At 36.1% G+C, this 16,141-nt stretch overlaps 1 protein-coding gene across 1 annotated transcript; it reads left to right on the forward strand.

The window, feature by feature from the left end:
• Nucleotides 1–8,290: 8,290 nt before the first annotated feature.
• On the forward strand, nucleotides 8,291–14,527 carry LOC131023177 (uncharacterized). The gene is made up of 10 exons (XM_057952723.1): nucleotides 8,291–8,356; nucleotides 10,945–11,164; nucleotides 11,235–11,324; nucleotides 12,116–12,150; nucleotides 12,564–12,650; nucleotides 12,732–12,944; nucleotides 13,024–13,188; nucleotides 13,281–13,334; nucleotides 13,402–13,548; nucleotides 13,720–14,527. Exons 1-10 carry the CDS (start codon nucleotides 8,291–8,293, stop codon nucleotides 13,855–13,857), a joined length of 1,215 nt encoding a protein of 404 aa, XP_057808706.1. The 3' UTR covers nucleotides 13,858–14,527.
• Nucleotides 14,528–16,141: the final 1,614 nt, after the last annotated feature.

Consider the following 16,141-nt stretch of genomic DNA (forward strand, 5'->3'; position numbering starts at 1 on the left):
TTATTTTCACCTTATATATGACCAGGGTTCAAAACCTACTAAATGAATCATTTTGTAACTTTTTTTTCATCATATTTCTTATTTTTTTTTTCTTTTCTTTATCTTTTTAGCTATTTTTTTTTCTCTATATTTTCGTTTTTCTTTTTTCTCTTCTGGGGGTTCTCTTTTTTTTTCAACATTTTTTTCTATTTTTTTAAGCATTACTTTTTTTCATTTCAATGATTATTTTTTTCTTACAATAATAATTACTTGTTCATATAACTCAGTTCATTATTTGTCATTCCGTCTGTCCACATAAAATGTATTTAGTCTACTATTGATAAGTTTTCTACTCACAGTAAAGTGAGACTCTTACTTCACTTACAACACATTCAACTACTTTATTAAAACTCGAGCCATTTAGAAAAAAGATACTTTTCATGAGGATGAAGGGAGTAATAATTTTTTATCATTACCTTTTCATAATAATAACTTTTTCTTGCGATAATAATTACTTAGCCAGATAACTAAAAGTTCAAGTTCTTATGAATAAAAATAGCAATTTTCGTGAACAAATGTAATGATTTTGAAACATTATATTTATTTATATAAATAATTTTTTTTTTATTACGATAATGATTACTTGACCAAATAAGTTGAAGAATAAACAGCTTTATTAAATAAACAGAGCTCATAAATTAATACATTCACTAAATTTCAATAATCTTCAACTATTTACTAAATAGAATGAACTAAATCCAACGCTATGTGTACATAGAAAGAAAATAGTTCTGACTCCGATCGACATCATACCAACTGTTTCAATATAAGAATCTGCATCAATAAAGAGATCATCATTCAATATTTTTCAAGATGAAAGATTGGAGTAGGAATAAATTTTGGGAAGTGGATATAATCTGCTATTGATTCGTAAATGCCATTCATTCCAATTTTGTTTCTCTGATGAAAAAACTCCGATGAAAGAGGAAGAGGATGCAGTAGGAGCCGCAAACCACCGCGGTGCTACTTGACCCGCGACAGTCCAGAGCAGCAGACGAAGACAGCGTCATGGTGCTGGATCCAAAGGCGCTACTTGTGGCGGTAGACTTTGACGTCATTTTGGGAGAGAATGAACGACGGTGACGATCCTCGAGCATGGGGAGGGTTGGCGGCGGGATTCGGAGGGAAAGGGAGAGAAAATAGGGAGAGGGGGAAATAATGGCTGAAACTTAGGGTTTAGGGTAGGAAGGGTGTGGGTCAGGGCAGCGGATCGGGTCGGGACGCGAGTGGACCTATCTCATCCATGCACTTAGTCTCACAGGAGACCAACTCTTAAATTTTTAAAAAATATTTTAAAGTTTTAATCCATCAAAACAAATAAAGGATTAGCCTAATCTTCAAAAATGAACACCCCTAGGATATATTTAATTTTGTAGCCTCGTTAGGATAAGCCAACATAATAGATATTTATTAGTGTTAATAGGCGAAATTACCCAAATTCATAAACTCTCTATAAAAAATACCTACCCGTATAACTTATATACTCAATATATCCAATTTAATGTGAAGTACCAAGGATACGATGTTGATAGCTTTTCATTGTTTTTTGTAAAAGTGTAAGATTGTTAGTTGTAAAATGTACTAAATATGAGAAATAGGCATTTATTGATAACTCATGTCACTTTCTTCAATTAATATACTGTAGGTTTGAAACTTTAAAAAAATTAGGGCACGTTTGTTAAAATAAAAACATTAATACGAAGGTGAAATAATTCTAACATTATATATTGTGAAATAGAAAAAAACTTTAAAGCTAATGACGTTACTAGCCGCCGATAAATCATTAGCTAGCGTCATTAGCCGCCGGCAATTCGACAGCGACTAATGACTCTGGCTAATGATTTATCGGCGGCTAGTAATGTTATTAGCTTTAGAATTTTTTTTATATTTCACAATATATATAATTTTTGTAATTTTTCACATTTATATTAATGTTTAAATATAACATACATATTCTTATTTTGTGTATTTTTTTATTTTTATTTTTTTAATAGTAAAAGAAGTACACATCGATGTGTAATGTGAGAGATAGTGAATCTGCCAAAATTTGGATTATAGTGGGATATTAATACTCACTTTTATGTATGATGTGATTGCACATAAAATAATAGACTTATACATAAAATAATAGGAAATTGTAGATTAAAAACTTCGAAACTCATATATTGTGAAACAATAAAATATTTTATAACTAACCACACTATTAGCCGTCAAAAATCCTTAGCCGTCCGCATTAGCTGCCGACAAATTCATCGGCGGCTAATGGCTCTGGCTAACGACCTTTGGGCGGCTAATCAGATTTTTAGCCGTAGAATATTTATCTATTTCACAAGTTTGTAATTTTTCACCTTGTTATTAATGTTTTAATATAACATACGTATCCTTATTTTCTATTTTTTAAAAAAAAATTCAGCGAAAGAAGTACATATCGATGTGAAATATGAGAGTTGGTAACTCTGTCAAACCTTAGATTATAGTGGGAATTAAATCTCACTTTATGCATGCATTTCATTGCAAATAAAGTAACAGAATTGCACATTAAATAGTAGGTTGAATTGTACAAAGTGAACATTTTTTCACGTGAATTTGTACTAAGGAATCCAATATTAGTCCTCCTTTAAGGCTGCATTTGTGAATGAGAAAACTCAATTCCAAATACTCATATATTCGTGAGTTTAGAGAGAAAATTGAATAATAGAAACCTATAAGTTATAGTTTGTAAGTCAACATGTTTGATTGTATTTTGTTATTAATTAAGAGCATGATTTATGTTATATTTATCAAATAAAGTTATTATTTTAATATTAGAAGCATTTTAGGAAGACATTAAACTTGTTCCTAGTATAATAGAGTGTCGTAAATACGAAAAAAGTGATTAACCGCCCAAAAATCACTACCCGGCGGCTAGTGCCACCGGATAGTGATTTTTGGGAGGCTAATCGTGCTAATTGTGATGTTTTTACATACTTAAGAATAATTTAATATTATATTTTATGTGGTTTTATAGATGAAATTCGTGAAATACATATATGTGAGATATACCGGAGATTTTGATGGTATATACTATGTAGGCGGGGCTGCGGAGGTCCTTCCCCTAGTCAATGGATTTGTTGTGAGCCTGATGTACAACATTAACAACATTATGATGACGCATTCATTAAGTACGAACTACTGGCTTAACTCAAAACGCCTAATGAATTGACTCGCAATCGTATGAGGTCAATTGCAGTGGAATAAGCTAACCCAAGTCGTACTCTCAAGGAAGGCTAAGCAGGGCGTTCGCTTGTGTTGCACACGGATAACAAGAAATTAAACCTAAACACTCTAAACAATAGTTGGGACTGACACTCGTTCTCTCATTAACTAACGCGTAATTGAAATGAAACATATAAAACTATCCAGACAAAAATCAATTATAAATAAGCAATAATGAAATAACATGTAATTTTACGCTAGGGTTCTTGAGGAAAACAATAATTCAATAAAATAAACCAGCAACAATGACATCAATTATTTAGGTAATAATCTAAATCATGAACAGGAATTAATCTAAAAGAACGTATGGTTGGAATAAGAAATATTGCAATTAAATCATAAATCATGAGTTTTATCTAAAGCAATAGAAAGTAACTTACAGTAAATTGCGATAACTCAACAAGAATCTCTAACTACTGAATTACTCTAGGCGTAAGAATGAAATAGCAGGCTAATTAACCCTAAACTAAAGAAATGGTGTCTGGAGCTATGATTAGACCTGCATCCATGGAAGTGTGCCCTGGGAAATGAAAAGTCCACTCTTTTATATTGTGAAATGTGAAATACGCATTTTCTCTTTAATGTTGAACTAGCACACGGGGCGTACTCTGACTGCAGCTTAAGTTGAGTGACCGCACGGGTGGCAAGAGCATGGGCCGCTGGAAACGGGGCGCGAGCGCGGAGTGTTGCGCGGAAGGAGCGCGAGCGGGGGCTCGGCCGCTAAGCATCCCCGCGAAGAAGAGAGCGCGGCCACTGGTTGAAGGGAGAGGCCGCTGAGTGCTAGCGAGGAAAAAGCGCGAGCGCGGGCTAGGCGGCGCGGCCACTGAAATTCGCACGGGCGCTGGAACTCAAGCTCGGCTGTGGAGAGAAGAGCTCGGTCGCGGAAAAGAACAGAGCAGGCGCTAGAATGCGGCGAGCTCGCGGAGGGGAAAACTCGGCCGCTGGATATTGTTGCGCGGGCGCGGAGACTAGAGACTGGTGAGCGATTGCGCAGGGAGCCGTTGTCCCGCCCGCGGCCGCGGGTGCGCAATATTTTTCGTTTTGGTATGTTCTCCCTCGTTTTAAGTCCAATTTTGGTTCTGTTTTTGCCTACGAACACGTATTGAGATTAGCTACAATTCTTCTTAAGACTAATCAACTAAATTCGAACTCCAAATTTGTTCACTTATTAGAGCATCAAATCCTAAACAACAAAATTAGCACATAAGGTCAACTCAATTAGCTTTTGAGTGAACGAGACCAAGATATAAACCTATAGCACAACTAAACACCCATAAAATCATCACAAAATAGGATTAAACAACTACCAATTGTATTATTTGATGACCAATCAATTTGGTAGGGAAACGCAATGTGGGTTTACTGCCAACGGTCGCTTGGTTCGCTTGTTGGCAACTGCCGAATATCTCATGTTGTACGTTGAGCACTGCAACAGTCCGGTTGAAGAAGTATACATCCCTTCTTTTGATTTTGCCCAGCCTTCAGGACACGGATATGAAGCTTCATGGCCGCTAGAGTTCGCCTCCACCCCAATACTTTTCGTGGATGGGCAACCGCTGGACAAATCTGCATAGAATCACCGAAAACCATTAATGAAGTGTGTGGGAGGATGAACCAAGTGCAGACAGGTGACACCTCTTAAGAAGAAGCCGAAGCATCGGTTGCCGTAGGAGACGAAGACGATTCTGATGGAGATGATAAAGAATATGATCCTGCAAACGAGCCAGGAATAGATCCTGATGCCTCTGAGGATTTATCATACGATGATGTTATAGATTTTACGGCGACCGAGCGATCATGTTAGATCCGACGAAGGAGAACCCATCGACAAAATCTAACCCCTGAGACCGAGGATCTAACTAATTGGTTAGTTCCGTTGATTCCAGTGGATGCGATGGCTTCACTCATTGCTCGCAAGAGTGACCCATCCAGAGCTGTGGATCTGGCAAAGAATTCTTTTTAGAATGGGTAAGAAGAATTATTCATTATTGTTGGGTTATGGAATATGAAGCAAGGCGCAGAGGAAAAATTGACCGCTCAAATCAGGGACGCGTGTTGTCGCAGCCCGACATCTAGCTAGTGATAGCGTAGACCGAGTATCGTACGACTAAAATAAAAGAAAGAAGTAAAGAAGGGAAACTGGACTAAGCATCAAGCGGAAGCTAACAATAACTCATGCTAAAACAAACAACAAGATAATATCAATAACGATATAATATTATAGGCTTCATAAGTGCAAAAGCGTCAGGATTCTCACAAACATTTACAAAGTGGACATAGCTAAATATACACAAAGCTTCAAATTATTCAGAGTATCACAGCAAAACGTGAACAGACTATATGTATGAAAACATATAGCTGGGAGTAAATTTCTTGACTGACTCTATAATAAACTTCCAAATCACAAAGCTACCATAGGAAATGGAAATACGGTACAAGTTAAACATCGCAAAATAAAATCCTCGCCAGCACCAGACCATTCTCCTTCCTCGCTTATCCTGCACATTTAGAAATACATGTAGGGCTGAGTACAAAGTACTCAGTGGACATAAGTCGAAAATAAATGAAAGCGTGCTCTTAGAGCTATATGTTGAGCTTGCCCATTTAATATGCAAACACATGAGATATTTAGTTTTTAAAGAACCTGTGCATGCGCAATCAATATGAACGTCAAACTTAATCAACAGTAATAGGAGTCTGCAGACAAATAGTATGTATGTACCTTAATGCGGCAAAACAATAATAAACATCGGGTGAAGAGAAGTTGGCCTTCTTCTCAACACCATGACCGACCGACTGAAAGACGGCTCATGGTCAACATCCGTGTACACAATAACCCATACGGATATGTAGGGCCGATATCATATCATCATCACAATTATCATTTGCCGAGGTAACATACAACATCATAAAAGCATGCCAAGTCAACAACATTAAATAAAACTTTAACTCAAATCATACTCATAAGTATCATATCATTTAAGAAAGCCTGTAATATAGGGGGTATTAAAATAATGCCCACCTGAAGTCTTTAGCTTACTTTCCTCGATACTTGACGTAACTGACTTCCGTCCTCTGCTCGTTTATTCAGATATCATAGACGACATAGGTGGTCCATGAGATAAGATCAGATCAGTCAGAAACTTACTTACTAAGAATACTATTCTTATCTTAGTATTATTCGAACGCTTCTCATCACTTCACTCTAACTATAATATTCTCATAACAACTAAACTTCCTAAGTAAACACCAATCCTATTAACAACTTATCACTCATATAGAACTAGACTAAATCAACACACAAACACATAGATAAGGAAACACAAAGCATCATCAATCCTAAATGAGCTCACAGAATAATTTAATCAAGTTCAAAAACACCTTAGCAAACACATTTAGAAACTTTTTGTAAAAATGGAGAAATATTTTTAGTTGGGAAAAAATTTCTAAAATTTTAATTTAGAAAGCTAAGGACATATTATAAAATATTCTTGAATCGATTAACTAAAAATAATTCACATAAGGAAGTAATTCCATTTTATAATATTTTTAACAAACTAAACTCGAGATTTCTTTGTTGAAAAATTCTAAAAAATTCAACTTAAGCTCACATAATACACAAGAGCATGAATACATGATCATATGACTCGAGCAAAATCAAAACCGACTTCCCCTTTTACTCCTCACACTCGGCCAATACATAGGATCTTTAGGGGTTGGTTCGTTTCATCTTATATCGCATATATAGGCTCAATTAGTCATTAACAAGCCACATATAAACATCTTTAACCCATAACTCATCTTATATGAGAGATCTCTTACATACGCACAAACTAAACTCGGTGAATTTTCACAAATCAACATCATTACTTAGTTAAATCATTCTCTCTTCCTTTATAAAATCCAATTAGCATATAGACATCATTAATCTATACATTGACCTCATAAATCAAGAACACTCAAATCCTAGTAAACTAAACTCAAGCAAATTCGCACATAATCAACAATTAACCAAATTGAACATTAATAATCATTTCTATTATACTTAATAACAATTAACCTTTGCCAATTTAATCAATTAATACATGGATCATAAACTCTCAATTTTTAACAAACTAAACTTTTTGAAAATTTATAAACATGCATAAATCACAAATCAAACCTTAGATCTATCAAATTAAATCACTTAATGGCGACTTAATAATATAAGTAAACTGCGGGGTGTTACACGTGTATTTCAAGTGCAAGCACTTTGCAAAGTGCAAGTTTGATTTGCGTGCATCATGTCACGGTGGAGGAATGTGGGGAGTTCATAAGTTTAAAAAGCATTTATGCGAATGAGAATTGGACCGAGTTGCACGAATCAAGGCACATTCCAAGGTGGTTGCAGCGCATGTGGCAAGAAAAATATGCAATGATGGTGAGATCATTTAGCCGAAATCAATTATAGCGGAGTTGATACTTGAATTCAGCGTCAAAATTAAATATAATATCCCGCTGCTTGCAAGAAATCTTGGAATTGAGATGATATACAGTTGAATTGATGATTCATTCCTTCTGCTGCCAAAATATCTATATGTCTTAAAGCAAGCGAATCCAGGCACATTGATATATTGGGAAGTAGACCCGGAGAGATGGTTCAGACAACTGTTTGTTGCTCTTGGGGCTTCCATCGCACCTTTCTACTTTTCACTTCGACCTGTGATTGTGGTTGACGGTACACACCTAAAGGGGAAGAACAATGACATTTTGTTCGTTGTTGTGGAAAAAGATAGAAACGAGCAAGTTTTCTCCTTGGCATTCGGTGTCGGTCCGATCGAGAATGATGAGTCCTAGAAGTGGTTCCTCTCACATGTGAGAGTAGCATACGACCAACCCAACAACCTATTAGTTGTCTCCGATGCGCATATCTCCATTGCTAATGTTGTGAAGAGCGAGTTAGCAGGTGCTACTGAACGTATTTGCTACTACTACTTGTTGAACAAGATTAACGGTTATGGGTAAGCTGTTGTTGAGTTTTTTTGCCAGGCTGCATACGCCTACGAGCACTCCGAGTTTACACGTATGACAGAGCAGTTTGTCGTCGTAGACTCTCTGCGCAAATAAATTTATAATTTTCCTATGCCCACAGCTAGGTTCCGCTAGTGGTAAGTACAGGGTCGATCTCACGAGGAGTTGGTGTATTCTTTTATCTTGTCATGATGTCACAATCACACACTTTGGGGAATCACTTTGGTCATAGTGTTGGGGACAAAAGACTTTGCCCAAGAAGGAGAAACTGAAACAAAGCAAAGAAAAACATCAAAAGTAAAGATAACCTGGTCTGTGCACAATTTCGTTATGTTTGGGCAAAGTCATCGCTTATAGGTCCAAGGATATTCGTTGTGCCCATGTATAATTGGTTATGGGCCGTTTGATCAGTGAGATGTGCCCCTATTGTCACGGTTTCACGTGCACAACTCACCTAGTCCTCATCCGCGCCCTTACCCTTCCTCCCTCTGCCCTGCTAGATTTCCCACATCAAACTGTAGTTGTGTGAGCCCAGAATGCATTACCGAACAGTAGATCCAATTGGTCATAGGTATGCCTAGAGGCATACTACCATCGCCCACATCAGCTACACGATACGGAGCAGGATTTCTCCAAGCTTTTGTTCGTGTATTGTTTGCAACCTGGTCTCGCCCAGAACGTTATCGGTCGAATAAAGTTCAGAGTAGGGTTGTAAATGAATCGAATATTTTTGCTTGATTCGATATTCGATTCGAAATTTTGGTATTCGTATTCCAAAATTATTCGATTCGTATTCGTTTACAAATATTCGATTCGATTCGATTATTAAACGAATCGAATATGAAATTTTGATATTCGATTTGATATTCGCATATATTCGATTTGATAATTAAATAAATTATATATATATATATATATATATATATATATAAGTTGTTTAAAATATTAAATTGAATATTAAAGTCATTAAAATTTGAAAGACACGTCATTTCCTAAAGCTAAAAGTTAAAAGTTAAGTATTTGAAACACACGCCTATTCTCTAACATGCGACTTAATTACATTGTATTTTATCTTCCTTTTCTCATTCATTAGCCCTAATTTATCTATTGTTGCCACCGCCTCCACACACCAGACCACCATCGTCGTCTTCACGACTCACACGCTGCTAGCTGCGGCCAGCCTTCTCTGCCGTCGCCCCTACACGCCGGTGACGCCCCCACACAGCCAGCCTCCACACACCACCGATGCACCCACAAGCCACCATCAACATCGCCTTCAAAATTGCCAAACGTCTTAAACTTTACGTGATTTTTTCCTTTTTATCTCAATTTTTGAAGTTCTTAATGTTTTAAGGATTAGCTGCTGCGAAATCCTATGAACAATTTGCTGATGTCAAACGTTTATTGTCTTCTTTTGTCACTTGTTTGTTTGTTATCAAGAATTAAAAAATTAGTTAATTTTTTCTAAGTTTCTTCTGCTTCATTAGTCCTAACTAGTACGCACTCCTCGCGATATGTTTTATTATTTTTAATTTTTTTAAATATATAAAAATATCAAAATATCATCATTTATGAGTTAAATTAATTAATGATCAAAAATATTTTTTGTTAACTTAAATATTACTAGTATTTGATTTGAAATAGTGTATAACAATATTGTCAATTCAATGAGTATAATAATAGTAATTAAATTTACAAATTATAAAGAGAATAATTCAAATAAATCTCATTTTAAGAAAATTACAATGAATAAATAAATTTATATAATATTTTGCATTCAAGTTTTTATATATATATGACTAATTTTTCATCTATCTATATTAAAATTGTTATAAATTTCACTTTTTAAAATTAAAAGTTCTAAAATAAATCAATATAATCTTCTTCTCATTAATTTGATTTATTTTTTTAATATATGTAAATTCAAAATAATTATAATTAAACAATCATGATTTTTTTGAAAAATATGACATGTACTTATTTTTTCCATCAAAAAATAAAAATAATCTTAAAAAAGAGTATAATCTTCAACATTAAAGGTAGATGACAGGAGAACAAAATAATTTTAAAATTATAAACGATCCTAACTTATTCGTTTTGAATTATTTGCTATGCATATTTGTTTCTACTACTATTAAGTATGAAGATTTGTTTGTATTTAGAATTATATCAAATCTACCCCACTACAAAAAAACCTTATTTTTGCGACGGAATTAGAGACGGATCCCCAACACGGGTCGTCACGTACGACGGATTTTACGACAGAAATTTAGGTTCGGTCGGGTCTGCTTTTGAGACGGAATTTAAGACGGAATTTCCGTCTCAAAATTCTAAAGACGGATATTTTCCGTCTTAAATTTTAATTTAGAATTAATAATAATAAATTTAAAAGTTAACGACAGATAATTTCCGTCTCAAAATTTATTTTAGAATTAATAATAATAATAATAAAATTAACGACAGATTATTTCCGTCTCAAAGATTAATTTAAAATTAATAATAATTAAATTGAAATCTAACGACAGATTATTTCCGTCTCAAAATTTAAATTCAGCGCCAGATTTCTTTCTCCCTTCTCTCCACTTCTTTTTCCCTAAAATCCTATATCCCTAAATTAATGGTGAACCCTACCGCCTCCAGCCACCCCATCGCCGTCCATTGCCTTCGCCGTTTACCGTCCTCCGCCTCCACCGGCTACTGCCGCTGAGGAACACCTTCGCAGCCCGCGCCGTCCGCCTCTACCTCCGCAACGTCTGCAATCTACAATTCAAGGCCAGGGGAGATATCTACGAGAAGAAGAACCGAAAGCGCCCCTCCGCCGCCGCCGCCGCAGCCTATTCTGTTTCGGCAGAAGTTAGAGGTATAATCTATTTACAATTTCTGTTACTTAAAGTTCAAATATGGCTTATTCCGTTCAATTTCTGTCCCAGCCTCCAATTGCCACCACCGCCTCGGCCCTCCCGCCTCATCCTCAGTCGTCGCCGGTCCTTCCCTGACCCCGTTGCAGCCTTCCTCTTCAGGTAAGTTTGTTGCCTCAATTTTGAGTAGTAGTACCGGCTGCAGTAAACCTTGTGCTATTTACCCTACTCTAATTTCGAAGCTTAGATGTGTATAAGTGAAGATATGCTTTACAAGGATTGCAATAAACTATTAAATCTGAATGGATTGACTTCAGAATTTCGATCCGCTGATTGTGCTCTATATTTTAGCTGATTTTGAATTAATTTATTCTGACGAGGGTAGAAAATGCTTCTTTTTTATTTATAAATGTTATGAGCAGGGTTAGAGTTGTTACTTTGAGGAATTATTTATACTATTTTGGTCCAGTCTGGTATGGAAATAATGGTGAAGCAATTTGTATTCTCGGTCTTAGAAAAGGAAACAATAAGAAATAAAATATTTATCAATCGCGTCTGCAACATCTGATGAAAAGAAGAATGATATGTGTTGAGAAATTTAGGTTGAGTACTTCTTAACCTAACAGAAAGCATAAGAAGGTTATTGATTTTTATGAATATGTTACTGGTAGTTTTGTGAGAAAGTTGAAGAAAAAAAGAGGAGGGATTTTTATGATATGGAGTAGCATTTAATTCGCTCCTTTTGATGAATTTAGGTTTCTTTCTTGTTTCTACCACTAATCTTGAGATTGACCTTTTGGTTATGGTGTTATATGCTCCAACATAACAAATTTATTGCACTAAATCATTTTTTATGTGGACTTTGATCTTATGACGGGTGGGATGAAAATGATTTTAGATGAATTCTGTTGAGGATTTCTGTGTTTAGTTTGGTATATGAACTTGTTCTCCAGATGGTTTTAATCTTCTAAAATTGCTGTACATCAGAGTATTCACAGGGAGTTTACTTCTGCAGTTGTCCTTTTCTTACCAAGCCACTTAGGAAACACCTAGTCTGCTAGTTCCGTAGTGTCTACAATCTAGGCATGGCTGCAGATTTAGATAAGTTGTTAGTTAATTAAGGTACTGCTTTAAAGTATTATGGGTCAAATTTACGTGCATAGGATGTGCATAAAAAGACTTCCTGTAGTAATTATTTGCTTGGGTTGTGTCCCATAATGCATTAGCATGTTAATTGTATAACCATGATTGTTTGTGTTGAGCATGATTTAATTTTAATATTAGCATGTTTGTGTCGCCGGTGGGGGAGAGGCAAATAGCATGATCTTTTTCATTGTGTTTGATGTTTCTGTTTATTATTTTTTCTTGCTTGAATTTTTCTTTGGTTTCAAATGTTTGCAGAGCGTTGATGGAGATAAGATAGATTGTGTCCCATCTCATCTTCAGCCAGCTTTTGATCACCCTCAGCTCAAAGGGCAGAAGCCATTGGTAACTAACTAACTAACTAACTTTTTTTCCCCTGTAAAAACTGCTCAAACAAATGTGCAAAGATCAATCTGATGAATGCAGGAGCCGCCGGAGAGGCCTAAAGGGCACGGCTCAAACGAGTCGATTTCAGAGACTCTGCAGGCGTGGTTGGAAGCAGGGGAATCATGCCCTGTTGGGACAGTTCCAATAAGAAGAACTACCGAGGAGGATGTGTTGAGGGCCAGCTCCATTCGTAGATTCGGTCGAAAGATTAAACGAGGCGTTCGCAGAGATACAACAAGCAGTGATCATGAGGTTTGCATCATCACTTATAATATCTTGCAAAATTGGTTCTTCTTGTATGTAAGTTTGATCCAAATGTGTGTGTGTGCAGCATGCTGTGGCGTTTGTAAATGGTGATGAATACTATGGGGCAAAGGCAAGCATAAATGTGTGGGCACCGCGCGTGACAGACCAGTATGAATTCAGTCTGTCACAACTATGGGTCATCTCTGGCTCATTTGGGAATGATCTTAACACCATTGAAGCTGGCTGGCAGGTCTGTGTTGTTTAGTACATCACCACAAATATTTATGACTCGTTACCTATCGCCTGTCACCTCAATTAATTGCCTTTGTTTTTCTCCTTCAGGTTAGTCCAGAGCTGTATGGAGACAACTACCCTAGATTCTTCACATATTGGACACTAAGTTAGTTAATCTTGAGCTTCACTGTGTGTGTGTGTGTAAACTGATGGCATTGTTGTGCAACAGACGGATGCGTATCAAGCAACGGGTTGCTACAACTTGCTGTGCTCGGGCTTTGTCCAGATAAACAACAAGATCGCTATTGGTGCAGCCATATCTCCAAGGTCAAACTACAAGAACAGGCAGTTTGATATTGGCCTCATGGTTTGGAAGGTATATTCTATGATTTTGTTTGAATTGTTGAGCTATTATTACACTACCAATCATGCTGATATACATGAGTTAGGTGACCTAATAAGATTCAAAGCTTCCACATTATAGCTGTACTAATTGACAGAGACATTTTAGTTGATTATTTGGTTAACTAACAATGGTGTTGTGCAGGATCCGAAGCACGGGCACTGGTGGCTGGAGTTCGGGCAAGGGCTGCTGGTGGGGTACTGGCCGTCGTTCCTCTTCAATGTCTTGCATGCGAAGGCTGGAGAATTCACCTATCCCAGAGCTCGAGATGCATACATATGAAATCCTTAAATTAAGTTATCACAAATTCATCTTTATGTATCTATACTTAATGATTAACTTATAAAGTTTTTATTAACTACAAAAACAGGCCCAAGTGACTGCCAAGGCTGCAGAGCTAGCTCAATCTCAGTCAAATGATGGCTCTGAGTCTCAGGAGGTAGACATGAACAGGTTACTACTGGATGCATGCAGTTGGAGGCGTATCGGCCAAGAAGCGAGTTTTTGGGATTGGTTCACGTTCTCATGCTTACACCTCCACCTCTAGATCCAACCAAGGAGCCAGTTTTAGCTCACAGCCTCAGCTTGATGCAGTTTTAGCCGATAAGATGAAGGAGTACGAAGCTCAGATGCAGGCTAAGATGGAGGCTAGAGAGGCGCAGATACGAGAGGAGGCGCAAGCTAGAGAGGCTCAGATGCGTGCAGAAGTACAGGCACAGTTGCAGGCACAGCAAGCCGAGTTCATGAAGATGCTAGCTGAGATGAGGAATCTACCACCCCCTTGATTATGTTTGTTTTAGGAACTTGAATCTATTTTGCTAGGTGCTAACTAAACTAGAATTTGGATTGTTAGATACTTTGTTGATTATCGTTGACTATTTGGATTGTTGGATACTTTGTTGATTATCGTTGACTGTTGGTTACTATTTAAAGTTTATCTATTATGTTGCATGATGAAAGTATTAGAATACAGGTAAATAACAGAATTAAAAATAAAAAATTAAAAAAAATGGCAATTTTAGCGACGGCAATTCCGTCTCAAAATAAAAAAATAAAAAAAATTCAAAAAAACGGGAAAAAAATCTAACGACGGAAATTCCGTCTCAAAAGAACATCGGCGGCGCCGGAAAATGATCGCCGGAAAATCTAACGACGGAATCCTTTCCGTCTCAACTAGAGACGGAATTTCCGTCTCAGTTTCCGTCTCAAAAATTGGTCAACACAGACGACCACCAGTCGGTTAGAGACGGAATTTCCGTGGCTATTCTGTCGTTAGAGTTGAGACGGAAAACAAAATCTGTCGCTAGAGGATTTAGCGACCCCGTTTTCAGCGTCCCCGTCGTTCAGTCGCAGTTCTGTCGTAACCAGAATTTTGAGACGGAATGTTCAGGATTTTGAGACGGAATTTCCGTCGCTAGAATTAATTTTTTTTGTAGTGCCCTAAAAAAGTTATATCAAATCTATAATCTATAAATTAATTTATCAAACATGCATATTTACAAATACTTTAGTCACATATTTTTATATAACAAATATTAATAAATATGTCAATATGTTTTGGCCAGTGGATGAGTGGCAAACACACTGAAGAAACGTATGGGGCAACAATAATTGTTGTTGCACTTAATTGACATTTTCCACAATTAAATTTTACGTGAAAAATATAAATTTTGTGTGTGGATAAAAGGATAAGTGGTGAACTAAAAAGGAACTAAAATGAAAGAACGTGGGATTGTAGCATATTTTTTGTAAATTCAAAAGAACGTGCATCTTCATTTTGTAGACGTTTTTTTAAGAATTTTGCCGGGAAAGAACCGGTCATAAAACTGTGCTTTTATATATAATATAGATTGCTAAATGATGAAAAATTATTGCCTTTTGTCTCTTCTACTTCGTAAATGCTAAATCATGAAATTTTGGAAAATTAGAGTATCATCAAAATTATATTGGTTTTAAGTGTTGATCTCTCCTGCTTCGTAAATGCTAAATGATTAAATTTTAAAAAATTAGAATAGCATACAAATTGGTTTAGGTATCAGGAGCTTTCATTTTATTGATACTTTTGTTTCTTCTACTTTTGAAATGATGAAATACAGAATCGCTTAATATTCTTGCAGGAATATAGATGCCTCAAATTTAGTAGAGCATACACCTCAAGAAGATGAGATTAGAGATGAAGAGTATGCAGTGAAGATTTCAAATTTGGTGAAAGATTAGTTGTTTCACAATTGTGTTCCATTGTAGTGTTATTTTGATGAATTTGAAACTTCTCTTTATTTATACATTTTATGAATTATTAAACTTTTGAATGTTATGATTTGTATTTCGAATCAAATATAATCGAATCGAATCGAATACAAGTTGAATACTCGAATCAAATATTCGAATCGAATATTCGTAACAAAATTAAGGTAATTTCATAAGACGAATCGAATACTCGAATCGAATCGAATAATTCGAATATAGCAACGAATCGAATATCGAATCGTATTTAATATTCGAAATTGAATCGAATACCGAATCGGATATTAGTATATTTTCACGAATATGAATCGAATATGGAGAT

This window comes from Salvia miltiorrhiza, chromosome 4 (genome assembly GCF_028751815.1).
Source record: "Salvia miltiorrhiza cultivar Shanhuang (shh) chromosome 4, IMPLAD_Smil_shh, whole genome shotgun sequence".
In the NCBI taxonomy this organism is placed as follows: Eukaryota; Viridiplantae; Streptophyta; class Magnoliopsida; order Lamiales; family Lamiaceae; genus Salvia; species Salvia miltiorrhiza.